Below are 26,544 nucleotides of genomic sequence, written 5' to 3'. Positions count from 1 at the left end.
ATTGCTGGTGGAAGATATGAGCCTACTGCTACCGCACCAACGGCATATAGATGAAACAAAGTGCCGAGGATCAACTAGGACGCAAGTCACAGAGGGTGTCTTGCCGTAGAGGCCTTGAGGCTCTGTGGGTGAGTGACACACAAGAATAAAAGCGCGCCAGTATCAAGTCGGGAAGATCCAGCTACCAGAAACGAAAGCAAGTAATTTCAAAACGATAGGCAAATAGTACCAAAAAGAAAGAAGAGACACTCGTGATCCCCCGGCCGATGCCCAGCACCGAAATATAAAACAGAGGCGAATGAACGACGACGCCCAAGATAAACAGAGGAAATGCACAGAAGTGCTGAGAGGTTGGAAATGACGGCTGCTGCAAGGTTGGTGGGACGAGAGCCAATGACAAGACTCGCCGACGCCGTGAGAAATGGAAATGGAAAGGGCAAGAGCTGCCACTAGACAAGCCACCGGCTCATGGCAGCTCCTGGGCATTGCATGCCGTAGCAAAGACCTCAAGTGCATCAAGCGGATCGTTGAATGGCTGTAACAATCTTGGCCGGGATGATCAAACGTCGGCGTGGTATTTGTTCCCTGCAAGTTGGTAATAGTGCAGGGATTCCATTCAGGAGGTTGCAACCCCGAAGGCCCCAAAAAAGAGCCGCCTAGCATGGTCAAGGCTCGGCAACGACTCCGGTTTCTGTCTCCTTCAGATGCAACTGTCACCCTTCCAAACATGTTCGTGGAATGTTTGGGGGGAGGATGCTGACTCAGAACTCAGGAGACATTCCAGTAAAATGTTACAACACGCAAGGAGTGCAATCCACGGCCCCTCCCTCATGCTTGAAGAAACTTTCTCCGTTGTGAACGGCATCCCGGTAGATCGTCACTGCCAGATTTTCCGTTTGGCGTCTGACCCGATCGGCCCGATCCCTCCAACTTCCAATGGCCAGGCGATCAACAATGAAGGCAAGGCTGGGCAGTGAGCGCCATTGCATTTTCGAGTTGGCGCGGCATCGTCAACCAAGCTTGGCGCGATGTCCGACACCCCGAGGAAGCTCCTGTCCTTGCGTCAGCATGAGACGTGAAACTGAATCCAATGCTCCCAAGGGATTCGCGTGCTCAAGTGGTCACAGCTGAGGCTTACTTGTCAGCAGTCAATGAACATCGTCATCTCACGAAGCCGTATGCAACGCTTCCGTTTCCACAATATTGCCAACCTCAAATGCGACTATCCACCTCCACGACAACTTTGTCGCTCGGTACCTTAGCAATATGAACGAATCCGACGACTATACACCACAGGCCGGCAAGTGCCTGCCTCGACCAACGTCGCGATGGCATCCAAGTCCTTGCCAAGCGGCGCGACAATCATCCACAGACTATCGACCGGATTCCTTCAGACCGCAAATGCTACAAATGCTAATCAAGCTACCGCCTTCATTTAACTGCGCTGCAGCAATAGCCCAACGTTGCCGAGAGCCCGCACAAACTCCGCATACGGTTACGACAGCACCTGCACCGGCAACTCTGGCAAGCTGGACAGCCCAACTCGCCACGCCACCCGCCGCAGTGGTGATAAGCACGCGCAAATAACTAATCTTCGCCTTCGCATCTGCATCACTCTGTAAAGCGGCCGCGTCCGACGTCCCTTGTATGAACAACGCCTGGTAAGCCGTCAATGCGCTAGTTGGCACCGCCGGCATCTCGAAGAAATCCAAGCTTCTGGGCTTGATGGGCAGCTCGGATGCGCGCACGAGCACGTACTCGGCGGCGACGCCAACTTGACGCCGGAAATGAGAGTACGGTCCCGGCTAGGTCCTGCCGTGAGATCGGGAGCTCCATCCGCAACCCGCGATTTAATTTCAGGATAAGCTTACGCCAAGCAATTGCAACTTCGCTTTCTGTAGACTGCGGACTAATCAAATACATAGCGTGTGGAACGCAAATTTTCATCCATTCGGACGACAGCTGAAGACATACACAATTGGATGACGCGAGAGAAAAGGTCGGGTCAAGATACTGCAGCATAACTAAACTTATTCGACTGTAAGCAGGCTCTTCTCCACAAAACGTTGTGTTGAAGCCGATGGATTCCAGCCCTTGCGACGAACGTGCGCTCCGTACTGATGTAATCTGGGATTTGAAAACCTCATTTCAAATATCTTAGTTGTCTATAGCACGGAATTTCAACGCTCATGGCGATGAGTCGGATCTTGATTTGAGAGACGGGCCGGTTTACGTTTCCGGCATTCGGAAAATGCCTCAAAATGAAAACGGCAGAATAAGTTTATGTGGGTTTTGAAAATAAGGCGACTCTGTGCATACAGCAGAAATGAAGCCTCCTGAATGCGAGAGTCCAAATGACTATTTCACAACGTCGTAAGGTAAGTATTGCGCGTAGTATGGAGCGTAGTATGGTAATGTGTGTTTGAAGTTCGAACGAAGTATGACGCAGCTGCCTTGAGGCAGACATAGGCGGTGGTCCACCAAAGCGCCGATTAGCGCGGCTTTCCTGAAACAACGGAAAGCCTGGCAGACCACAACATCCCAAGATGAGCTTAGTTCTGTCATCTTATCTACGAATCTTTCAGCCTCATCACTCCATGACTCAACTTGACCGAAGTTCTTGATAGTCTGAATCATTTATCTCGGCCAGTCGGTTTTACTATGGGAGCAAGTGACAAAGGAGACCCGACTGCTGACGACGCGACCACGAGGCACCAGTCGCCTCTCTTTATCCAGTCCAGGTCAAAACTTCAGGATATACCAGTTTTAATCGCCTTTGGCTTTTGCCTCATCTTTCTGAGTACTCACGGGAAGTGAGCTGCAGAAGCCGGTCTTTACCACTGCCACAATGGCCTCGTCAGGCGAACGAACAACCACGTCACCCCCCTCAGCACCCACAACTTTCACCGTTGCCCCCTCCCTATCCCCCTTCCAAGTGCCCTTGAAAGATTACCTCTCGTCCCATCCCCAATTCGATGGCATAGCATCTGGAGCCCTGGTATTCAAACCCCCCACCACCTCCTCTCCGCTCCAACTCCTCCTTGTTCAGCGCGCAGCCCACGACAGCATGCCCTTGCTGTGGGAAATCCCTGGCGGTGCTTGTGACCACGAAGACGAGACGCTCCTGCATGCCGTAGCGCGCGAATTGTGGGAGGAGAGCGGGTTGAAAGCTAAGAGTATCGAGGAGCAGGTACGCGGCGGGGATGATGAGTTGGATGGGGTGTTTTTTACGCGGAAGGGGAGTCGTTTGTGCAAGTATAGTTTCTTAGTTGCGGTGGAAGGGTTTGAGGTGAAATTGGATGCGAATGAGCACCAGCGGTACGTTTGGGTTACGGAGGAGGAGGCCCGGGCGAAGAGGTGCGGGGAGGTGGAGTTGGTGTATACGACGAAGAGCCAGGAGGCCGTCGTATTCAAGGGGTTTGAGGTTTGGAGAGAGAGGCATGGCAAGAACGTATAAGGGATCTAGAGTGGGATTCAAGGTCTCAAGAAAGGTAGACGGCTCCGTTTATGGGGCATCATCGTACCGACAGTGAACTCTGGATAGAGTATGTCATATGCTTGGAGCTGCCTCTGTCCTCAACCGGACCGGAAATTGACATCAACTCTAGGTCCCACCGCTGAAGCAGGAGGGAATAACCTCAGATACCCCATGCCCCAGCCGTCCTTCTCTCCCTCATCCCAGAATGCGACATCGTATCTGGAAACGGCAGTCGCTACGATTCTAGTCATGATGGACATGACGAGGCTAGCACACGACACTCCATCAGACACATTGCTTAGGAGAGTACACACTGGGGGGAGGGGACCAGAGGCTTACTCTTTGGCAACACAAGTCCTATTTCCAAGTCCAAATGTGACCGCGAGCTTCCGAGCTCGATCGGCCTCCGGACTTTTAGAGAGCCATCTGTCGGGATCGAACTTTTCGGGCTCGGGGAAGATGGTGGAGTCCCAGTTGACGAACATTTCGGTCATGCTAATGGTAGTCTATGTCGCCAATGAGTCAAGTTTGAGAGGAGAAGCTGAAGGAAGGAAAACGAACCCGCGGTGGGGTGGTAAAGCCCTTGTACGCAACAGTCTCATGACTTTGGCGGACAAATCGTATAGCATCCGTATCGTTCAGCCTGTAGGAAAAGGGTTTAGCCAAAAATCTCGAGAAAGAAGACAACATCACCTACCGAAACCCTTCTTTTATAACACCATTCTGTACGCAGGTTGTCAGTTGAAACAGCAGGTGAACCAATATCGTACAAACATACCAGATATTTGAGGTTGACCACTCTAGGGTCATCCCATATACGGCCCTGGGGTACCTCTACACTATCTAGCTCTTTTCTCAATTTCCTAGCAACGGTGGGATTGCCCATCAGTCCGTGGAACACGTGGGCTAGGTTGTAGGTGATTGCTTCCGTCCCTCCCAGCATAAATTCAGCACATTCAGGGTTCAGGACAGAGGAATCCCGATATAGCTTGTGATTGCTGTATAGATGCTGCGCAATGCCCCCTGATGACTTGCCGCTTTTTCTAGGCCGAGATGGAGAGAAGAAGGGTTTGTTGAGTTCGGCTGTCAACTACCCAGCTATTCGTCAGCTTGGGGTCGTCCAACGGTTGAGGAACGGGAGTAATGAACGCGTGGAACCCATTCGTCATCAATTTTAAAGAGTCACATACAGCTTCAACAGGCAGTTGCGTCAAACCTCTCAAGAGCGGAACATTACGGAAACATTACGGACCACTAATAAGAGTGACAACGGCCACTGGCGAAAAACCGATGCCAATCTCGTGGCATTGAAAGTCCTGTGGTCATATCCAGCTGCCAGGTCATCCCTGTCTAGCAGACCCATTCCGGTACCAAAGATGTACTCAGCCAGGATATCGTTGCTCGCAGCCCAGAAAAGATGAGTAAGGTTGAGCGGCTCTTTCGACTTGGCAAATCGACCAAGATGGGCATCCAGCTTGGTCAGATACGAAGATAAGGAACTAGTTTCGAACCATCTCAACTGTCTCCCGTTGAATAGGGGCAGTATGATATCCCGGCGACGCCTGTGCTCAGCATGTGGGGTGATGGTAGCGGTTGACCTTGGGGCAAGTTGGAAGTACCATTTTTCTTTATCAAGATTGCGCTGGTTGAAGTGGATGTAGTTGAAGTCATGATCTAGGATGTGGACTTCATTAGGGTTGATTCTAACAATAGGTCCTAGCGAGTTCAACAATCAGTCTCAAGAAGACTACATCATAGGATCTGATTTCACCATATCGTCCATGTAAAGATCTGAGATAAGTGCCCCAGTGATTTCGTATGCATACGTGGTAGAACTCGTTAAGGTGTGTGATGGCTGCTAACTTGGGGCCGGAGATTCGAGAGATAGGGCTGAGATATAACCCTTGAAAGACTTTGAACAAGAACCAGACGACGAGTCCGAGCATTAACGTGCCCACAAGAAGGGGTGTCATGGTTTGAATTAAGGGTTGAGGATCCAGGGACCTCTTGAAGAGCGATCAGAGTTCTGGTATCCGGCACTGGGCACCCAAGACTAGGTTTCCAGCGAGTTCCACCGCGAGCATTACTCTCAAACTACACAGAGCAAATGCCTTGATGTGCTAAAGTACACGGGAAATAAGGCACAATAGTTAGGCTAGCCTTTGAAGTTGCCTTTGCTGCGGGGTCAAGCCACAAAGTCCACACCTTAGCGAGCTGACGTGTAAGTCGAAGACAAGTGGTCCCAGACGGGGATAGAATAGGGATAAGGAGAGCATGGTTAGAATGAGAAAGTGGAAGGCCGAAGATCTGGCTCATCAATAACTTGACCTGAGCAGCATATGTATAAAACTACTGTGGGCAATACAGGCAAGAGAGTGGTATTAGTGTTGATGATGATGGGACCAACTCCCAAGAGTTCGTAGCTACGGAAGGTCTATCTGTGGGTAGCTGGCCCGAGCGCTGCACCCAGCACACATCCGGTGTGCATAGGGCACGCAACAAATCCACATACATATCTGAAGAACATGTTGAGACAAGTGAAATAGCGAGCACGGAAGTCGGGAAGGACAAGCTGATCAATAAGGTTCAAGTGTGGTATATAAACATCAAACCTGCAGGTTCCTAGTCAATATATTGCGCAAATTGTCCCATAATGGTGAAGCTGATTCAACTGGAAGTCATGAAGAGAGGAACAGCAAAGCTGCAAAGCTCGCCCCGAGATGTTGCAAGTGATGATTGAATCCTGGAGATGCGCAATTGTCGAAGTGTGATTGGAGAACTCTGGCTGCCCGGATGGATGCCTGCAGTTTGTGAGCTCATCACGTGAATCCCAAAAGCTAAGCTAGCCAGACATGGCTGCATCAAGACCTTAGTACCCGCAATCGAACCACCCGGGCATCGTCAAATCAGACAAACCGGAAATCCCTCTCTCTTGCCAACATCACGAATCGACCTCTCCACTCCACCCATTGCGCCCACAATGTTTTTGCAACGCACTGCTGTGGCGGCCGCCCGCCGAGCTGCTGTCTCGCCCATCGTCCGCCGAAGCTTCACGGCTTCCGTCATGCGCCGTAAGACCTCACCCGCCTTGAACAAGATGCGTCACCTTGGGCGCCATGCAGCGACACAGGAAGCTGACTGAGCCTTGAAACGAACAGGAGATGCGAAGAACGTCGAGCCTCACTCCAGCGTCAGCCAGAAGATGAAGTCTTTCAGCGGTACGAATTCTCCAACCCCCCAATTGACACCGTGCAAGGACGGATCGCGATCATGGCAGCTTTGGCCAAGCACGACAATGTTGACGCGGGAAATTCACAGAAATCAAGACCGAGCAGGACCTCATCGGACCTGGTGCCCAGCCTGGGTCCGTCCCCACCGATCTCGAGCAGTCCACCGGTCTCGAGCGTCTCGAGATCTTGGGTAAGATGGAGGGCGTTGATATCTTTGACATGCGACCTCTCGACTCGTCGCGAAAGGGCACGGTCGACAACCCCATCCCGGTCAAGTCTGCTGGTGACGAGCAGTACGCTGGCTGCACTGGCTCCCCCGCCGACTCGCACGTCGTGCACTGGCTTGGCGTACGTTCAGTGCAATTTGCCCTTTTACCAGGCATTCATCCATACATACATGGGACACCACGACACTAACAAAATTTTGCCTGCAGATGTCCCGCGAGCGACCGGTGGAGCGATGCCCCGAGTGCGGCAGCGTCTACAAGATGGAGTACGTTGGACCTCAGGATGACCACCACGGCCACCACGACCACCACGGTTACGAAGAGCCCAAGACATTCGCCAACTTCGTCAAGCCCGAGTACTGGTAAACAGGACGCACATATCGAGGGTAATAGGAGGCGGTGTTGGTGCCTGGAGCGGCAAGGGTTGTAGAATAGGAGCGGCCGGTGACGTGGCTGTATAGAATTCCCAAAGAGTTGATCATCTGCAAGATCCGTCTACCTTTATGATCCTCATGACTGCATACGATATACGATATACGCGCAATGCGAAATATAGGCAATATCGAAGAAGGCTGATAGGCATATTGATACCTAACATACTAACACCACTCCCGCAGATGGTGGCCTTTGATTAGACAAAGCAACAATGAAACAATTGGCAGGTACCAAAGGGTACACCAACTATTCCGGGCCATCCCACTGTTACGCCATTTTATTCTTGCACTGCCACTGTGACATGATTGGTGTCAGCTTAATTGACAGCTGTTTTTGGATCTCACAAAATGTAAGATGGACTGGTGACTGGGCGACCTGACAGTATGGGTAACACAAGTTCAAACTGTGTATACAACGTTTGCGCATTCCAAAGCATGCCCGAATTTTGATGACAGGATTCAGAGGTGCATACCTTGCGGAAGACATAATTGGATAGATATACTCCCCGAAGGGAGCGGGGATCCGAAATGCCGACGGTTACTTGCCAATACTTATAGCAGTCAGAGCGTCCCTAGTGGATAGCGAGCGTCGCGTTAATTGGCCAGGGTGCCGCCTGAAGCCGAATGCATAGTACTATTGCCCCCTATGGGAATATGAATGATTATGCAGGTGGCTTTTCGTTCCAAGCCCGTAAGTTTGAGGAATAGGAGGCCACACACTTTTTTTCTGCACACACCACCTCTTGTCACTAAAGTAGACACGTCTTGGACCATGGACCTTGGTCTATCAATGTCGCCTGTCGCCCACCTTAGACACCCTGGCGATGCACACTTGTAGCCTGGTCCAATACCTGGTACCCTGCTTCTCATATTCATATCAATAGAACGATCGGTCCCCTACTCGTAATAGCTTGCCTGGCCTGCCAACTGCCTATCACATGATCTCGCAATTCTACGCGTCTTGGGGACCCGGTTTCTAGTTTCTGAAGCTCAAACTCAACCATCTCGGACCAACACTCTACTCTCGACTGTGCCATTCCCGGCCGCAGGCCTCGCCCCCTTTCAAACGGCGTGGCCAAAAACAAAAAAAATAACACGATCGATCCATCCATCCGTCCATCCATCCACCCCATCATCCATCAAATACTCGTCCCACATCCATCAGACTCCACCTTGCAAACAGCACATCTTGATTCTTCGAGCACCTGGGACTACGAATACGCGCTTTCTTTTTTTGGCAGCGACTAGTCAGAGTATCATCATCATACCGACCCGTCGGTTCCCAACCTCATTGCATCGCGCATCACTTCTTTCTTTTCTCCTGTTGCGCTGCAGCACCCCTACACAGGTCATTCTTGACGGGGACCACCGGAGCACCTATCCAACGCACCTGACGGCTGAGCTGTAAGGTGAGTGTGTGTTCCATTGACTGGTCGGCCATACCAACAAAGGGAGCCGCATTGCCAGGGTTCTTTGGCGCATCAGCAATCTGCTTCTATCTACTCCCACCACACACGCGCACCTTAAAAGCACCTTAAAAAGTACTATTCGTTGCCACGACCCACGGGGTCATACTCGCCCTAGTCAGACTTTGGTACCGTACTAGTACGAAGTACAGCCAAAAGGTATAATACTCATCATCCAGGCCCCCCAATACCATTTGACCCATCGTATTTCTCCCTCTATTCACTTTCAGCAACCTTCCAGATTCTCCATCCACCTTCCCTTCCCTTCCATTCTTGATCTGCGCATCTGCATCTCTGTCCCTGCCCCCCAACTTCTCGACGAGGCAACCGACTTACTGATTATTGTCCCTCATTTAGCGCGCATCCTATATCAGATTCGCCATCGCCAAACCATTTGCAATTTGCGATCTGATTAGTGGCGACGCCCTTTTTGTTTCTTTCTGCCCGCCTCACGTCCCCTTGTCTGGCGATTAGCAAGGAAAAGATAGTCGTTCACCCGACCAGGTATCCGCATCAGCTTTTCACCCTGACGATAATTACGGTGATTCACACACACACGACACCACAAGCCGCTTCTCCCGCCCCTCGCATAAGCCTTTTATCACGGGCAACCCAAAATCTGTCGAGATTGCGTCGTGTGTTTTCTTTTTTTTTTTTTTCCCACCCTCCATGACAACATCATCAAACACTGCTTTCAGCAGCCATTTGGACTTTTCCCATTAGTAAGAGTGTAAGTTCACTTTTCCTTTATACTGCCCCGTCCATATGCACCCTATTGCATCTAGTATAATACGCGCATCACAAATTGTGTCGCCTATATAGGCCGATGCCGACCTGTTCCTTTCCATTACTTCCCCCCCCCTTGCATATCAATCACATCACGGCGCTGCCCGTTTCGCACCACTGTTTCGCAAACCTGGCTACAGTCCGCCCAGCAAAGTGTGTTCTTTCCCAAAATGGTACAGCAATAGTCCCCACCTATACAGCTGGACCCAAGCCAACCATCCCAACATCCATTTCTATTTACTCAAAACTTATTATTAGAGTGGGGCATCGAGCTCAATCGGGGGTGCACATGCAAAAGCAACCCACTCACTCTATTCGCATTTGCATCACAGCATACTCAATAAACTCAAATCGCTGACTATCCGAACCTTATAGCCGACTACCCAGTGGAGGTGATACGGCATCGCGTGGCGGGTTTGGTCGCAATCACAATGTCGGCCAAGGAGGACGTCGGAGGAAGAACGCTTGATGAAGTGCAGGCGTCGTGGTATGAGAACACCAGAACCATACGAGATCGCGAGGACTTGCAGCTGCGTCAACAGTACGATGCACAGCAGGACCAATTGAGAGCACGACTTGTGGAGCTATATGACCGCCGGTCGCACATTGAGAACGAGCTGAATTCCCTACGCGCCAGCATCGGCTTGCAAGAGGAAGAACAGGCGCGCCTCGTGAACAGTTTCAAGGTACACTGTGAACAAATCGCAACCCGGCGCCAGAACGAAGATATCGAACACCAGCAGTGGTTCGAGCAGCAACGTGCATTCGAGAATGCCAATAAAGCCAATGGCCATCGTGCATCCAGCAAGGAGATGGGCAATCAACAGAGCGGTGGAAGCACCGGTGGCTGGACGAGTATCAACGGCACCGCCAACTCGCACAAGGGCTCCAGTCGCCGCGACGATGAGGAGGAGCCACCTGCAGACCCTGGCAATATGCTCGGCAGCGGCTACCACCCCATGGATGACGCCGAACCCAACGGTAATATCATGCCCTTCAGAGACTCGAGTCACAACAGAACTCGACCTGGCACGTCAAATGGTACTGAGATGGAGATAGATGATCTTGACGCAGATGCTCTGCCTGTCCGGATAAAGAAGGACGGCGAGAGACCGCTCAAGCCCAAGCAGCGGCACAGTCTGCCCAGCTTCCCCGCCGTGGTTCGATCGCCCGCTGGCAAACGTAAGTCTTGCATGAAGAACCAGTTCAGCTGCACAACGGGGATCACGGCTAATGCATCACCTGCAGCCAAGCAAGAGACTCCCGCTAGCGAGTCTAAGGGAAGATCTCCCAGCGGTCGGAAGTCGTTGCCCGCTGCGCGAAGCCATACACAATCGGTAGAGGCATCTGGGCCACCAGATGAGACCGAGATCAACCATGAGACCCTTATTCTTAAGCACAACGGTCAGTTCTACACGGAACCACCCATTATGTACGGGGTCCCGTTGGAGAGAATCGACCCGAAGCACCCCTATTGGGACCCCGAATGGCAACCCTTGGAGGAATACATCCAACCCCAGCTCGATAAGTGGAAGGAGAAGCACGAGGCGCTTCGTCGCGACCCCAATGCCGTCAGACACACCGTGTTCCTCGCAAACCGCCAAGTCAACCGTGGCCAGGCAGTCCTCGATTACCTCAAGGAAGGCGAGTTCCACCCTTACCAGTATGTGGGCAAGGAAATGATGCAGAAGTTCTACAAGACTTTTATCAACTACGATACCATGTTCCGCTTGGTCAACGTCCACGAGGAGTTGAAGAAATTTGACCTCGATGTGACGCCCCTTGAATGGCTCAGGCATCGTATGCACGAGGTTTCGGTGGCGCAGGGCGATAAGTTCAGCTTGTCCAAGTACACTCATGACCTGTATCACGATGCGAGGCTGAAAGCCTTGCGCGAAAAGCATGGATTTGGAAACATTGGTCGCCCTTCGGGTTACAAGGTCGGGGAGAAGAATCCGGACAAGGCGAAGAAGCCAAAGCGCGAATCAAGCGGAACCGCATCCCGACGCAAGGCAAGAAGGTCGATCGGCCAGGTTGACGTGGATGAACCCTCGGTGATGATGGACGGGGCTCAGCCACAGCTACCGCCTCAGCCGGCAGACGTCGAGAGACTCGAGCCTGTAACACCCCGACAAACCAAGAAGCAGCGTCTAGAGGTGGCGCCTCTGCCCGAGATCAAGCCGGAGCCCGAGGTCGACTACCTGGAATACGACGGCTACACATCGACCGATTCCTTCTCCGCCGGGCGCATAATGCATCTGGACTGGCGCGTCTATCAGATCAAGACGCGCACTCTGACCACCAGCACCGAGGTCACGCAGTATTGGACTTGGAAGCCCGACAAGAGCATGTTCGAGCACCAGGTTCTGCGCGACGTATTTCCCAAGGTCACATGGGGATACTACCAGAAGCCCATCAACTTCGACCTTAGGTTGGACGAGGTGATTGAGATTCAGTACGCGCCCGAATCCCAGAAGGTTTTGGTCCTGATTAAGGATGGGAAGCGTGGTAATATCCTGGCGCACTTCAAGCGCGAGAGAACGAAGAAGCGATTCCTTTCCTTTGCTAAGAAGAAGAATGTCCATCTTGTCAAGCAAAGCTAGTAAGTGAACCAATGCAAACTGTGCGACTGACGTATGCTAACATTCCCACAGCCAGGAAATGGAAGGTGCCTGGGATTCTATGGAGAGTCAGACCTTGCCCGATGAGGATTCGGAGACTTAAGCTCGATGCCTCATAAAGAGAACGAACGGCACGTGGTTAATTGCGCCTACTTTACGCTTGTCACGATCGACGTGACTCGGCGGTTCTGTTCGATTCCGACGACCAATGACGGATACAACCCCTACCCCGAGACAGCAGGAATGCTCTCGCTGTCTCGGACCGATGACTCTGTGCTGGAAAACCCCACGATTGTCTCCACCTCTCAACCCACATATCAAGCTCCCCATCCTGTTCATCATCAAAACGGTTTCATTGCGGTAAACCCGAATTTTCTCATGAACGGTTAGACTCTGGAAAGCTCACGGCTAGGGTCACAACACAGCAAACAACATTACTACATACACTACACTAATACGAAGGGTGCACCCACCCGCGCTGGGGATTGCCACGCAAGCGATATTGTCTTTCTTTCCCCCTGTCTGCGCATTTGCATTTTCGAGGTTCGAGTCACAGCAAACGGCCAGGCGTGATGGATTTGATTTGTTCCGGCAGAGATTGTTTGACAAGACGGCATTAGACAAAGGCTTAAGCACCCCAAAATTCGCGGCTGGCATTAATGGACTCTGTCATTTCTGTTTTTCGATTTGGCAACGGCGAACAGATGGCCACAGGGAGTTCGCATTTGTTAGGTCTGGAATCCTGCTTCCCCCCAAAATTCGCGAATATGGCTAGGGCTTCTCAACGGAACTCACTGTACAATATAGAGAAATCGAGGACTTTGCTATCATGATTTTCGTGGTTTGATTTATTAACCGTACTATTGATTTAGCGCACGTAGTCTTGAACGAGACGAACCTCTGGCGGCGAACTGGACTTGCACGCATTGTTTTCGCCCATGACCCGTTGCTTCCTTTCTGGGCAAGTCAAAGTAAGTAACTCAATTGAAACTTGAAACACATTTGATAGCTTCGATGGTGTCAGGGATCGAGCTGCTATAATAAGTAACAATGATCCTTGACGTGACTCGCATGCTTTCTGAGACCAGACAGACGCAGCGGGAGGACCTTAGGGTCGAAAACTGTAGGTCCAAGGTGTGCCCCACTCTTTGCTGTCCCTCATCGGGATATCCCGACGCTGACTTCGACCGTTGCTTCGAAATTTCCGTGCTGGCCGTCAATCACGATCGATGTGGTAAATTCCGACATCAAGACAAGCTACAATTCAAGCCACGACACCTGCCCCAAGCGGCCGACGAAGGGATCCCTCTCTACACCGGGTGCAATCAGGTTGGCCGAAGCGAAACAGCCTGGATCCTACGTCGTCAAGGCGAGCATAGATTGAGAAAAGCAGCTGGTCACCATGTTGTACGAATTAATTGGAATTGTAAGTCCTTGGTTTACGACGTATTGCGCGTGATGGGCGCTTCTGTCCTATCACCCTCTGCTGGCTCTCCTGGCCGTGATCGATACTACTTGTGTTTGGGAACGGAGACGAAGCCGGCAGAAGAAAGCAAGTGCTTGCCCCGGGAGTTCCCACGGCGGGGAGATACGATGGGCTGCATTGCTTCACGCGCATACAACAGGCGGATGCATGTCAGCTGGAAGTTGCAACAAGACACCTCGAAAACGACACGCAGTGGGACAGACCGAGAGGCTCACAACAACATGCTAACCACGATCCCCTCCACAGGTCCGACCCGGCAAGATCACCGAGGTGAAAGAGTACGCCCGTCCAACTACCCTCTACCCTTATCCGCTCGTCCATCCCCGATTTATCCAACAACCGCGAAGCCCCTGAGCCACAAACACAGGAACTAACAAAACCCCTCTTCCCTTTCATAGAATCGTCCAAGCAGCCGGGTCCCTAATCCTGCGACAACGCGGCGTGATCCGCGGCATCGCCAACTGGGGCGTCTTTTCATTGCCCAAGGCCATCTCGATACATCAAAGGCGGCACCAGACCGGACACTACTTCTGTCTGCGGTACGACGCGAGCGTCAAGACGCAGGAGGAGGTTAAGCAGGTATTGGCCAAGGATCCGCGTATCATTCGTCATACCAATGTGAAATTGGGGGATGGCAAGTTGGAGACGATGAGTAAGTTTGGCGGGGTGGATTGGAGGTAGAGTACTGTAATGTGAACAAGGGGGAAGAGAAGAGATAAGGAAGAATGCAGGAGAACAATTGAGCGCAGGCTTTGCGGCCTGTGGAGAGATTTGGACGGCGTGAAGCACCTGCCTGCGTATTACTGAAAATGCAGATAAGGAAGCTGTAAGATACGGGATAGCGGTCTTAGTATGCGCGGAGCTAGCTCTGTTGTCGAGGCTATGGCTATGGCTGCTGGGGGACCAAGAGGTCTTACATTCAGTCATCTACCCTCGGCCCGGAGGGAGACGACGCACTCAAGTACAGACACAAAGGAAAGCCAGGCGTAGAGCCTGGCAAACCAAACACCAAACTTCAATATCCCAGACGGGCAATTCGACCTGAACAGTGCAAGCCACACCTGTTGATCTCTGTTGGTTCGCGAGACACGTTCAGATGAATCATTACAGCATGTGTAGCAAATTACTCTGTGCCATGAAGATCAGGATCCCATGCCTTCCAATTTATAATCTATGCGGCCCCAGAGGCGGCGGTTGCTGGACGGCTTCTCAGTCCTGCTGAAGACAGGAAGACCAGCGCATATGAACGGGCCGTGGGGCATACGAGAGAACGCCAAGTTCACCAGAAGACTGAAGAAAGAGGAACCTACATCCACGACATACCGAGAACTCGTATCGCGGATGAGGCGCTGTACTGTGTCTGCCTCGGAGTCTTCATGACCTTCCGTGGCTTGGGCCTCTCGGCCACTCCGGCGGCCGTCGGCCTGCACGTTCCAACAGTGCACCGCGGATATTCAGATGTATGTAAATTTTGTCATGACCGAGAAATACGCGTATCAGTACGGGTCGAGAATATCTCGGTTTCTGAAACCCAATTTCACTTGCTGGGTCAGGGCTTCATGCAGTAGTTGGAGGCTCCATATCAGCTAGTCAAAATGCGATAGGAGCGTTTTACTTCAGTGATAGCAAGTGCGGTACTATAGAACTAATTCCGGCACATGCTTATGGGAATTCATGTCTCATTCAGCCGTCCATTGTACTCAAACGAGGTATACTGAGGATTGTGAGCTCGAGTCCGTCGCTTCCTCAAGGATTTTTCCCTTCGTTACCAGCCATTACCTTGCCACGGGACCAACAGGAAAGCCAAGCTGTCCGGAAACTTTGCATATATACTGTTGTTCTGTCTGCTAGTGATGCAAGCTCTAGTCTATTGTAGGCGGTGCCTCGTTCAAAGGCCATGTGTGCTCTGAAGTGTGGAGAGACCATGCTTCAGGCTGCAAAGAGCGACCACTACAGGGGTCAACAATCCCATCGAGTCATCGGTGTTGAGTGAGATTCGGCGTCCCGTGTCACAATATGTCGAGCCGGTTTCCATGTCCGTGTCGACTAGGTTCTGCGGTTCTGCCGTCTAGAGTCTTTAGCAATACCCCTTGATTTCGCCTCCTAGGCATCAACGTCCATTGCCATGCTCCCAGCGTGCTTCGAGCGGTACCACTCAACGAATTCATCGATCACACCTGGCCAAGAGTCGTCTTCGCTCCAGAAGTGAAAGCTCTCATCATCCATTGACTTTCGGGCAAACTCGAGCGTCTGGTTCCACATGTCTTTGTTGACTGATCGTGTCCACTTCTCATTGAGAAAAGCTGTCCATTCAGGTAGAAAGTTGATCCCCGTCTTCTTACCCACCCAGGGACGGCCGGGGGGCTTGAAGAGCATTTCCCAGTACAGAATGGCGTTTTCCTTCGAAAGAGCTCGCTGGTCGGCTTCTTTACCAACGACGAAGGTGTAGCGGTAGGCCTTGCGGAAAGCTTCTGGATTAGAGCGCAGGCTGCTGACAAGGGTTTGAATGTAGTTGCGCTGAGCCGGTATGGTGCCATCAATACTAGGCAGGGTGTTAGCAACTGGTGCAGTATATTGGAAAGGAGTGTGAATTTGCAATTGCCAGAGTTGGCAGCATAAAGTCCCGTGATATAGTCCACGTCAGGTGGAGACCCAACCGTGGAATACGGGATATATGGGAGCGAGACTTACCCAACGGCCTTCCAACCCTCAACAAAGCCAGACTTCTTGATCTCGCCAATACTCTCCGCCTGTATCACCTCCAATGCCACGAAGAGCGACGCGTCTTCCAGGTTCACACCAAGCTTCTGTAGGTACTCCATCGAACTTTCCGCTCCAAGCTTCTCGGCCTCATCCTCGGAAGACGCTGTGAAGACGGTGAATTGGTGCTATAAATGACTTGATAGAGAAGACGCACTTTTCAGAGACTCGAATTGATTCTTCAAGGCTATCTCGCGATTGGCACTGGGAGTTGCACCGCCCGTGGCAGAGTAGAACCTAAAACCCCGAAGGTAAGTTTGTTAATGGAGAACACTGGCTTTTGTGATGATTCAAGATGGACATGACTAGCGGCTCCGACCGAACAATTGGGGAAGTGGTCCGTAAATGTACGTAAAACTGGCCAATGCCCGAAAGTCGAAATCAAGCTCGGTTGAGTGAATAGGTCCAGAGCGGTCGAGCACGATATTCCGCAAGTTGGCCAACCCATGCCCCAGTTTTCTCGTGTCAAGAATGAGCCTGCAACGGTGGGGACAATAGAAAAGGCTGTAGAGAGTGCCATGATTCGGTCCCATCAGCTCGGAGTTCGTCCACATGTTGCTGGAAATATGAATTGTGCCCGAGGAATTAGTGAAGGTATGAGGCCGGCACACTAGTCTGTCCCTGTGCCAGTTCGAGCAAATAACCGAAAACGAGTCGCCGAATGAGAAATCTCCGCATGGTGTGGTGTGGGCAACCTTCCACACGCAACCTTGCATCCGTGGAATAACCTGCCTGAGGATAGTCCATAGCGGATGAACGGAGCACTCCATGATGACCAGTTGTGAGCATCGCCGGCCCCTTACATCCAGTGTGGCGCTTCTGTGATGAGAAACCCGTCACCACCAAGCCGCTGCATGCCAGAGGTACTTGGTTTTATGGATGAGATAGAGTAGTGGGATTGGGATTGATAGGGGTGAGTGCGAGGCTTGCGCCCACATTCCAGCATTAGGCGTAGAAGTTGTCACTTGTGTTGAACCACAGTGGCACAACACGCAAGCATTTCAGGCTTCAATAAAGAGTGTTCCGGGGCCAGTATTGACATCTTGGATTGTCCCATGGTGTACCCTCCAACTCCGCCTTTGCCTTATCGGTAGGAATGAAGGTGTTCTTAGAACGAAGGTGTTCTGCATGTAGAGCAATCTCGCCACATATTGCCACAGCTGACACCGGAACATGGCAACTTGGGGTTGTGCGCGTTTGCATTGTACCAACTGCTTGCAATCGTTCCGACACGGGTAAACATGCCCAATGCTGACATGTATTTCGGGAAAACGTGAGCCACAAACTGTGATACCTGCCGTGACACTGCTCGTCAGGCCGTTGGCAGGATAACGGCCCACCAAATTCTCGTGGACAGGTCGAAAACCCGGATTGCGCCTTCGTCCTGGCTCATCGGCTTATCATTATTCAAGCAGATACCATTCGTCTCGCGTTCCTTGCAGGATGAGCAAGCGAAGGCGGCATTCAAACATACACCTGTTGCGAAAACGGGTACGTTCACCAGCTTCGCCCCCATGCCATACACCGTTGAGGAAGTCTGAGGCATTCTCCCGTGCCGCCAAGTGTGTCCGCATCTGTGCGCGGCCAACGGGCCACTATCTCTCGATGTCGTGATGCCTTGAGGACGGCCATTCGGTCATTGCAAGGCCTTCCGACCATCGATTGGCGTAGTCGGTCCAGTCCGAGAAAGCGAAATACAAGAACCAGTCCAGAGCCGCCAATGCATGGAAAAGGAAGAAAATCCAACTTACGCATCTACTGCTTGGTCTATCTTGTATGAAGCATTCTTCAAGTACTACGGACAAGTTGTGGTTAGCAATGATGTGACATTAGACGGAAGTGAAAGGCCACCACTCCAAACGGGCTTTAGCTACAAATGCGCTGCAACTCAAGTCCGTAATCATAGGTGTTTGGTATGATCCAACTTACTCTCTGTGCGACTTTCTCCGAGACGCCGGTGATGGACACGAACTGCGAGACGGCTGTCTTCTGTGCCGACGTGAGCGGCATGGTGGCGGTCGTTCCCGTTTATGATGACCAAGCCTATGAGCTACGATGGTCTGCAGGAAAAATGAGATCAGGTTGGTGGCTGCCTGTCGATAAGTTGAAGGCAGAAGTTGTCAGTCGGACCGGCTCGTAGAAGCCGCAATCGGTCTGGAGTCGGGAGGAGGTTCGTAGGGCTGGGGTCAGCGGTCGCGTGATAAAGACGTGTATGATCGTTGAACGATTTATTTCGAAGCACTTGGTACTGAAGCGAAAGTTGCAGCTTATTGAATGTCCAAACAGGCGCGTCGAGTGGTCTAATAATGTCTTCTCTGTTAGCAGCCAAAAAGACGTCAAGTCAGTCGCGGTTGGTTACAGGGAAGGCGGGACAAGGCTGACCTGGACGTGGAGGGGTAATGGCGATGAATTGGGCTAGCGGCAGAGCGGGGAATGCCTGCCCACTTTGGGTAGCCTCTGGTTTTGAGTAAAGCCACGATTACAACTGTAGGTACGTACGTATTCCATGTCAGCATTGCGCCTTCCTCGGCCTCGATAATTGTAGACAACAAACTACCAACCATTTTGAAGTAGTATCCTTGAGTATGGTTTGAGGAACGAGCGAGTACTTCAGCAACTCTAAAAATGTACTGTTGCCAGCGTTCGTTATGCCCTCCGCTAAATATGCGAGCGTCTCTTATCACGACTTATCCAGAATCTACACGCCCCTCAGCTAACACTATTCGACCACCTTTTTCATTATGAAGCATATATCGATCAACCGTACCTAAGTTCAACTCAACCCTCGTTTCAGGGCGTCTTTCAGGCGTTCTGTTGCATCAATATACCACTCCCCAATGAATCAATCAATGGGGGCCCCATTACTTTTGAATCATGGACCCTGTCGGAAAGTTGGGACTACGAGACTACGAGCTGCTGACCCGCCTTTTATTATTGATAGCAATCAGGATCATATGCAGTTGACTTTCAATTCTTTATAGGATCTGGCTAGACCTCGCTTTTCTGCTTCAATCCATCTAGTCTCACTCACCGAGAACGACCCTAACATAGTGAACAATGACGAGTATCGCTCACTTACTATCTTGTTGTATGCAGTGCGTATCACTCCAGTAACAGAGTACAGGGAGAAATAGCTGTTTGTTTTGAAAAACATGAAGCTCAAAGCGATACTATAAAAATATTCATTTTCGCATTCGGGTCACCGTTCTTGTCAAACTGGGTGCTGAGGACGCAGGTAGCTGAAAGACCCGAGGTCACAGACTGACTCTAAACTACAAAGTCTCCGGCAAATTGTAATATCATCAATTTACAAGGCTGCGATACCCCTTAAGGAGCCTCGACCTTCCAATCTCGCTTCACACTGATGATGGAATTCGGCCAGTCAACTCAATATTTTTCTTGTTCCCTTCACAGTTGGAACAACCAGCATTGTCATTAATCTCGGCTCTATACTCTAGCCCAAGCGGCCGCAGGCGGTATTCGGAAGATTCGGCATCGATTGTCTCAATTGGGGCATCACGGAATTTGCGGACCATGCTCCCCTCATTGACTTTCTTTGTCTGACCACAACGGATTACGTTGCCAGTTTTGGAATATTCGTAGCGGCTAAGCAGTGGGCGAAGCAGTCGGACTGAAGCAATCGCAACACCGATACTGGGCTCTGGGCGACTTAGAATATTGCAATTATAACCATCTTCTTGAACATGTAACATGACGATCAAATTTTTGGAGGCTTCATGACAAGAGGAAGTTCAAGTGAAACCAAATTATCAGGGCAGATTCAGTTTTACTGTTTCGGGATACTCAGCTTTCTCTTCATAGGATAATCCATGGCTCAGAGGGACTGACCTAGGTACCGAACTGGCAAGATCAGGACTGCAACATCAATAACTATATTCCACACGCCAGTGATAAGACGCGATAGCACCTGGTTGCCACAGTGTCCATCAGGGGTTGGCAAATGAGGAACGCCATCAAAATTGCAGCAGCAACGTAGCCGATCGTGGCCAAGCCCGTAACCTTAGCGGCCAAGATGAAAGCTAAGGCGTCAAATATGGTGCAGCGGAAGACCAACATCAACATCTTGGTGAGGAAGAGAGTCATTCACTATAGGACTTGAATGGCCATGACGATCTTATACCCTCAAATGTTAGTTAAGCATTATGTTTGAGAGCCTATATCCTTCGGGACAGGCACAATTTACCTTCAGAAGCAGCGTCAGTGAGTCAAGATTCCTGTTGTACCTTTCAGCGTCGGCTACATACCATCGACAAATCCAATCCAGCCTCGAAAGGGATATTTACAAATGCAGTTGGTCACTCGCCACTAGCTTCTGTGAGACTTACGACGTGTCACCTGTCGCAGTACTATTGAAGTCAGATGGAGGAAGATGAAAACCCACCATGGACTAAAATTGCTTCTTGAGCATGCGTTCTGACTGGAAATATGGCCATTGGGTTGACTTCAATGGTCGGATGGTGCCCAAGACTTCTAAAAATGGACTCTCGAACAGAACCCACGGCAAAGGGATGAGCGAAAGGATTTCGAAACAAACGTACAAACATTCGTGGAGCAAACATCTCGATTATCCAGGAATTGGAAAAGAATAAATGCATGCTTTTGGCATCTCACCAGAATGAAGCATGTCGGCCACAATACGATGATCATTTAAACGAGGTCCAATACTGCCACGCGGAATTCGCAGTCGGAGCGGTACCACGTCTCTCATATTCACACAATCGAAGATCATAATATTACTATTTGAAGTTCGGGAAGGCTACCAACAACTTGGTGGAACATTATATGCTCCAGAGCTTCGCTCACAGTCCCTACACATCTGAGATGGAATCCTTTGGGAGCTTGTAAGTCGGCCAACTATCAGGCATCTCATTGCCGACGCACTGGGAATTCCTCAAGTAGCACGGCTGTGCTGCTAAATAGCAAACTGCATCAAAGTCTCGTGATACACCGTTCCAATCTCAAGCCCTTGGCCTCTGTCACGGTCGGACGTGAATATGTAATACAGTGCTTGGTGATTTCCAGACTATTGGATCGGACAATAGCCAATTTTTGCTACTCTTCCGGTGTATGAGTGTGCTCGAGTCATGATGGAAAGTGGGTAAGTGTTTCGTAGAATCTGGCCGAATGTGATTGTCCGTATCTTCCCCCATCAGCACGTTGTTCGAGTGGGGGCCCATCAAGACCAACTTCCTACTGTCTATTTCTACTTATCGAACACCTTTAGAACATCATAGAAGTTGCTTCTGATTGACAAAACTACGCACACGATGCTCACAAAATTGAATGATATAATATTTATAATTTGTAGGGAAGTAGTTGTTACTTGAGATCTGGGTTAGGGGCATCTACGTGTAGGAAAAATCATTTAATAATGTGACGTCTCTAGGGTGTTGGCTACATATTTGACGTCACTAGTTTATACCAAGCTGCTACCCTGTCCTGCCCGCTTACCCGCTGCTTCCATATATGGGAGTTGGGAATCAAGGATATACGGTGTCATTAGATTGCCGGTGCACTCATTAATAGTAGAAACTGTGGAATACTGATGGCCTAAGGCGACTTGGGTGTTGGTTTCTGTGCATCAAATATGAAAATGAAATCCCTTGGCTATGTCACTACTTCCTATGATACCAACATGGCCCTGCTGATCTTACTCTTGGCTTTGATATTCCGGAGACGATATTTCTCACCTATCAGCAATCTTCCAGGACGATGTGCTGCATCTTTCACTCGATCATGGCATGTGTGCAGGGTGATTTCTGGCGACCAAACCACGGTTATACTTGTGCCAGCCTTAGCCATTCTGACGCAGTGGAGGAATCAATACTGAACCTAATGCACAAAGTAGACCCAGACTTATCCTCGTCGATTTATGTTGCAGCCTGATGGGCCATCTGGAAAACACTGCCCAAAAGGCATTGAACGCCGTGATAATACCGATGCCAGATTCGATATTGTTGAGCATTGGCTTCAAATTTCCCACAAGCACCCTGAAAATATCAAATTTTGTGATATCCGGGTGGTCACGTCAACAGTTGTCGGAACCGGGTCTGATACTGTAGCAATTGCTGTTCAGTAAATCACATCAGCTTGAACGACCAGCCCCCAAAGATGATATGCAATACACAATCGATTTCAAAATCAATTTGGATCTTAAATTTTTCAGGTCCTTTGTTAATTTCATGATACAAGATCCAGGATGCTCAGGTTGTCTCCTTTGCAGATGCACCTCAACTACCGTATATGCAGTAAGGAAAAGACCTGTTGTTATCGGCGTTTCTAGCTGAACCAGTTCGGAACTACTTGCTTGGACCTCATATGAGCCTGCTATTTTCCCACCACCCCAAGTGGTTGTGTTGACAGGAAGGGAATATGGTCGATAATGTGCGGGGACTTGTAGAAACTAGGGCAGGTCTTCAACTCGGCTTCGCCTTTATTTTAGAGGATGCCGCCGTGGACAGACAACACCAGAGTAGAAGTGGGAGAAGTGCTGTAGGGGCGCCCGTTGTGTTACGCCACCACAGGAATACCGCAAATGGGGTAGATGTGGCATAGAGAAATTCGAATGTGGGACATACTGCTCTTCGAAACAAGAGTAACTTAGGGCATCGCGCCTTCACATACTACTTGACCTGCTATGCTAATCTTCCTGTGGTAAACAAACTATCCAGTCTGCTATACATAATTATACTATTTCCGAGTATTTTAATAACATGTCGTACTGCTCTCTAATTATATAACACCTTTAGCTACTTTCAATGTGCCTATCCGTAAATATCTTAGAATACTTAATAGTTAAAGGAGTGAGTATTTATATCTCGAACTATCTTATAGCTATAGGGCGGCGACCTAACTAACAAATAGAAGTAGGAGCAGCGCAACTTCAAAAAAAACGTAAGATCCCGTTAGTTTAAGTATTACTAATCATTAGTGTTTAGAGAAAACAAACCGACTACATTATTCAAATGCTCTACTAGTCTCCAGTGTAGCCTTCTCTTCAGCCTTCTCACTTACTTATAACAATGTTATTGATTTTTTTGATGAGTGACCCCAAGTGAGGTTATCATGTATTGACGACGGGCAGTGAAACCACCCGCAGGTTCAAGGTGTTATGATGATGGCAACGGACAACAAGATCCTCAACAAGACCTTACTATCCGGGAGGTGGAAAGAAATAATAAGATCAAGAGCTCTTTGCCCCGATCGGAACGACAAGTACCTCAACAGGTACTAACTGGAGCCTCAGCAGGCTGGGGAAGAAAAGGAGCCTCAACAGGTCCTTGAACAATCACCTCAACAGGTGAAAGGTGGGAACAATGGCCTCAGCAGGCACAATCAGATCTATAGGGGAACAGAAAGTACCTCAACAGGTACGTCAGACATTGAATGCCTGTCCAAGTAAAGAGAAATTAGTTCAGATTATTGTGGAAAAGGCCGCTTGAATTCCTATCTTTTTCTCAAGAGAGTGACTATGTACATAAGGTCTTAAATACCCTTCAAGAACGCGCTTGCATAACTCGTCTGAAACCGGAAAAAACGAAAACGAGCACCCAAAAACCCTAACCCCACGTCAGTAGCTATATTTGAGATAAGACAGGTAGCCCAAAAGGGCCCTCGGCTAGCCAGCTCTCCCAAAACACAATATTTGACCCCATACGCACTCGTATCCCTTTTAATATATGAGTGATTTGTTTTTCCTATCTGATACGAATTGAATTTATGATTAGAGATTTCATAGCAACGGATAATTCACGTATCTCGCCGAAAGAAGTAAAATAGACTCGTAACTATATCTCTCGAGACTAGCTTTATTGGCGAAGTATACTATGACTTTACTTGTGTAAGAGAAATCCTTACTCTACTTAATAAACGAATACGGTAATAGTTAATTCCATCCTATTCCACGACCTAGGTAATAGTTTACTTGGGCTCCTTCAGATTTAACTTCGACGATGTCAAATGCGTAGCGGCAGTGAGGAGTTAGAAATTAGAAATTAAAGTTGAAACCAATACACTAGGATTATGTCAGAGAACAGAATGCCATAGGCACCGGTGGGACACCAGTGGGGCTCTGGTGTAGGGACGTGCGAGTCATGACACGATATGGAAGTCTTGGTTTGCGGAACAATCGGAGAAACTAGTGCTCCGCGGCTCCGACGTCGGGTTCTAGCTATCTATGTAAGGGGCGGAGGCCCGGGAAGAAGATAGAGAGAGTAGAGATCAATGCATCATCGTGGGCACCCCTACCTGAGACCGCCAGTGACCACCCGGTGCTACGTAGGAGGGACGCCCGTTACTCCCCATCACTCTGTACTATTGCCTTCGGCCTAGCCGTATCCTGACAGATTAACCGAAACCATATAACAACCCTGAGTGCAAAGGTTAGCGTCAGTATATTAATCATGACTCGTATTCAAATGTCCTCGGCTTGACTCGTTTAGACTAGACTATAGAAGGACTGCAAATGATATGTCAACTACCACTATAAAAGCATACGGGAAAGGGAACCTTATTTGCTCATGACGAGGATGAAGTCCTAGAACGAGCCAAGGTGCATATTCTACATGCACCTCGATGACGGGAAATACCTGTCACTTTTGGCAATATATATCATATCTATATATTAGCCTCGTGGAGCAGGCTAAACCTATCGGGTGTGACCGTCCGGCAAACTCATATGAAGCGCAAATAGGCGGAGGGAGAACGACCAGCCAAGCATTCATTTGAAATCAGTCAAACATGCTCTCCTCTCTCAGTTTCATTGAATGATTTTATTACATAACTCATTAGCTATGACCAATATCCCTTGAGCCCCCGCAACGTCAGAGTCGTTTTAAAATATCATAACACAAAAACTAAAAAGAGTTGTCATCTCAAATTGTGGGCTTGCGGCACCTATAGGTATGGGTAAATCCACTATACTGAACAAGGTTTGGCCGACTCGCTCACTGCCTCTCTCACTACCTTTGAAGCTCCATTCATGACTCCTGATCAAATTAATCCGATACTGCGGCTAGAATACCCCGATCCCAGCAAGAGAATCTCGCGCGAGCACAAATACCGCAAGACGGAATATATTGAAAGGAAAGTTCGCGTCTTCAAACTTTCCAGACTGTTGCTAGACGCAAGATTCCTGAAGATCCGGAACGGAACGGGCCTGTAACGATTGCAATGGCAAGATTGCGTCATGATTGTCTGCTGTGTAGATCCTTATTCTTCGTGACGCCCTGAAAGAAAGTTGTATCATCTCCTTAGAGAAACCCCCTGACTGGCGGCACATGGTGGGGAACTGATGGCTCTGGTAGCCACAAAGGCCAAGGCGAAGGACTTGGGAAAGAACAAGGCCGGTACTTATGGTGATCTTGGCTACTTCTAATTCAGGCAGTGCCAAAAGCCAGAGTCGTCTCCTCCAACTGGTTGTGGAGGTGCACATACTAGTCCTACCCAAGGTCCTAACAATCGCTGAAGTGCAGAGGGTGCCACCGGTTGTAAATAAACGGTACTGCACCGTATGCTCCGTGGATGTGCATGACGTTGGTTATCTTGAAGTCTTCGCGAAAGGTTTCGCTGGGGTTGGGAGATACGGTCTAGTGAAAGTGAAGTATTTAGGATAAATTGTTTCAATCTTTGATTGAGCTATGATGAGTTGTTAGTGCTGTATTCTCATCCATAGGGAAGGACCTCCTTGTATTCTTTAAAAATGACTTTCTGTTGACCTTCGCATGGTGTAGACCAATAGCATTATCCGTGCGGACGTCCTTATTGATCTGTCTGATGGTGACGGGTAGCTGGGATATCAGCTCTTTTACCTAAATTCATACAATTGACTACTTTACATATCTCTACAAGATTAAATAAACCGCGACAAGGTCAATCGAAGTCTCTACCTATGCTGAAGTTTCTGAACACCAATGCGGACGTATCCATACTGTGCCGCGATTTGCCGTCTTTTGATCTCTTCTCGCGTACAGGACCAATTTACGATTCTTCCAACAGTTACGATCGTATCAATACGTGGCGACCGTCCTCCCTGCC

The 26,544-nt window shown here is 49.7% G+C and overlaps 8 protein-coding genes across 8 annotated transcripts; 4 read left to right on the top strand and 4 right to left on the bottom strand.

Moving 5' to 3' along the window:
- Nucleotides 1-25: 25 nt before the first annotated feature.
- Nucleotides 26-998, bottom strand: BCR38DRAFT_229096 (uncharacterized protein). Its single transcript, XM_040854304.1, has one exon. It carries the CDS (start codon nucleotides 727-729, stop codon nucleotides 163-165), a length of 567 nt encoding a protein of 188 aa, XP_040715136.1. The 5' UTR covers nucleotides 730-998; the 3' UTR covers nucleotides 26-162.
- A 375-nt stretch (nucleotides 999-1,373) lies between these two features.
- On the bottom strand, nucleotides 1,374-1,697 carry BCR38DRAFT_410394 (uncharacterized protein; the record flags this gene model as incomplete). Its single annotated transcript, XM_040858460.1, has 1 exon — nucleotides 1,374-1,697. One exon carries the CDS (start codon nucleotides 1,695-1,697, stop codon nucleotides 1,374-1,376), a length of 324 nt encoding a protein of 107 aa, XP_040715135.1.
- Nucleotides 1,698-2,884: 1,187 nt separating this feature from the next.
- BCR38DRAFT_314344 (NUDIX hydrolase domain-like protein) lies at nucleotides 2,885-3,436 on the top strand (the record flags this gene model as incomplete). The annotated part of the gene is made up of 1 exon (XM_040854682.1): nucleotides 2,885-3,436. A coding segment is annotated over one exon (552 nt), but the record flags the coding sequence as incomplete, so codon positions are not given.
- Nucleotides 3,437-3,627: 191 nt separating this feature from the next.
- Nucleotides 3,628-5,427, bottom strand: BCR38DRAFT_313641 (cytochrome P450; the record flags this gene model as incomplete). Its single annotated transcript, XM_040854675.1, has 6 exons — nucleotides 3,628-3,745; nucleotides 3,818-3,984; nucleotides 4,040-4,148; nucleotides 4,249-4,568; nucleotides 4,716-5,194; nucleotides 5,250-5,427. Coding segments are annotated over 6 exons (1,371 nt in total), but the record flags the coding sequence as incomplete, so codon positions are not given.
- Nucleotides 5,428-6,367: 940 nt separating this feature from the next.
- Nucleotides 6,368-7,645, top strand: BCR38DRAFT_436938 (cytochrome c oxidase subunit VB). The gene is made up of 4 exons (XM_040860497.1): nucleotides 6,368-6,549; nucleotides 6,637-6,696; nucleotides 6,797-7,056; nucleotides 7,143-7,645. Exons 1-4 carry the CDS (start codon nucleotides 6,459-6,461, stop codon nucleotides 7,299-7,301), a joined length of 570 nt encoding a protein of 189 aa, XP_040715132.1. The 5' UTR covers nucleotides 6,368-6,458; the 3' UTR covers nucleotides 7,302-7,645.
- A 2,407-nt stretch (nucleotides 7,646-10,052) lies between these two features.
- On the top strand, nucleotides 10,053-12,345 carry BCR38DRAFT_410390 (uncharacterized protein; the record flags this gene model as incomplete). Its single annotated transcript, XM_040858459.1, has 2 exons — nucleotides 10,053-12,223; nucleotides 12,276-12,345. 2 exons carry the CDS (start codon nucleotides 10,053-10,055, stop codon nucleotides 12,343-12,345), a joined length of 2,241 nt encoding a protein of 746 aa, XP_040715131.1.
- Nucleotides 12,346-13,383: 1,038 nt separating this feature from the next.
- On the top strand, nucleotides 13,384-14,786 carry BCR38DRAFT_436928 (ribosomal protein S6). The gene is made up of 3 exons (XM_040860496.1): nucleotides 13,384-13,668; nucleotides 13,975-14,006; nucleotides 14,127-14,786. The coding sequence occupies exons 1-3, from the start codon at nucleotides 13,645-13,647 to the stop codon at nucleotides 14,407-14,409; spliced, it is 339 nt and encodes a 112-aa protein (XP_040715130.1). The 5' UTR covers nucleotides 13,384-13,644; the 3' UTR covers nucleotides 14,410-14,786.
- Nucleotides 14,787-15,331: 545 nt separating this feature from the next.
- Nucleotides 15,332-18,834, bottom strand: BCR38DRAFT_436925 (Cullin binding-domain-containing protein). The gene is made up of 5 exons (XM_040860495.1): nucleotides 18,418-18,834; nucleotides 18,240-18,283; nucleotides 16,646-16,725; nucleotides 16,420-16,594; nucleotides 15,332-16,270 (listed from the first exon to the last, which is right to left on the bottom strand). The coding sequence occupies exons 1-5, from the start codon at nucleotides 18,496-18,498 to the stop codon at nucleotides 15,832-15,834; spliced, it is 819 nt and encodes a 272-aa protein (XP_040715129.1). The 5' UTR covers nucleotides 18,499-18,834; the 3' UTR covers nucleotides 15,332-15,831.
- Between the last annotated feature and the right edge of the window lie 7,710 nt (nucleotides 18,835-26,544).

Source organism: Pseudomassariella vexata (genome assembly GCF_002105095.1).
Source record: "Pseudomassariella vexata strain CBS 129021 chromosome Unknown BCR38scaffold_8, whole genome shotgun sequence".
Taxonomy (NCBI): domain Eukaryota; kingdom Fungi; phylum Ascomycota; class Sordariomycetes; order Amphisphaeriales; family Pseudomassariaceae; genus Pseudomassariella; species Pseudomassariella vexata.
Note: the sequence above shows the minus strand (reverse complement) of the source record. Positions and strands in the feature narration are given on the sequence as shown.

Coding starts and splice junctions, on each gene's coding strand:
- BCR38DRAFT_229096 (XM_040854304.1), bottom strand. CDS start 729: ATGTTTGGAAGGGTGACAGTTGCATCTGAAGGAGACAGAAACCGGAGT.
- BCR38DRAFT_436938 (XM_040860497.1), top strand. CDS start 6,459: ATGTTTTTGCAACGCACTGCTGTGGCGGCCGCCCGCCGAGCTGCTGTC. Junction 6,550..6,636: donor CACGGCTTCCGTCATGCGCC/GTAAGACCTCAC, acceptor TGAAACGAACAG/GAGATGCGAAGAACGTCGAG. Junction 6,697..6,796: donor GAAGATGAAGTCTTTCAGCG/GTACGAATTCTC, acceptor GGAAATTCACAG/AAATCAAGACCGAGCAGGAC.
- BCR38DRAFT_436928 (XM_040860496.1), top strand. CDS start 13,645: ATGTTGTACGAATTAATTGGAATT. Junction 13,669..13,974: donor TGTACGAATTAATTGGAATT/GTAAGTCCTTGG, acceptor TCCCCTCCACAG/GTCCGACCCGGCAAGATCAC. Junction 14,007..14,126: donor AAGATCACCGAGGTGAAAGA/GTACGCCCGTCC, acceptor TCCCTTTCATAG/AATCGTCCAAGCAGCCGGGT.
- BCR38DRAFT_436925 (XM_040860495.1), bottom strand. CDS start 18,498: ATGCCGCTCACGTCGGCACAGAAGACAGCCGTCTCGCAGTTCGTGTCC. Junction 16,726..18,239: donor ATAGACCAAGCAGTAGATGC/GTAAGTTGGATT, acceptor TCGGGGTTTTAG/GTTCTACTCTGCCACGGGCG. Junction 16,271..16,419: donor GAGGGTTGGAAGGCCGTTGG/GTAAGTCTCGCT, acceptor CACCCTGCCTAG/TATTGATGGCACCATACCGG.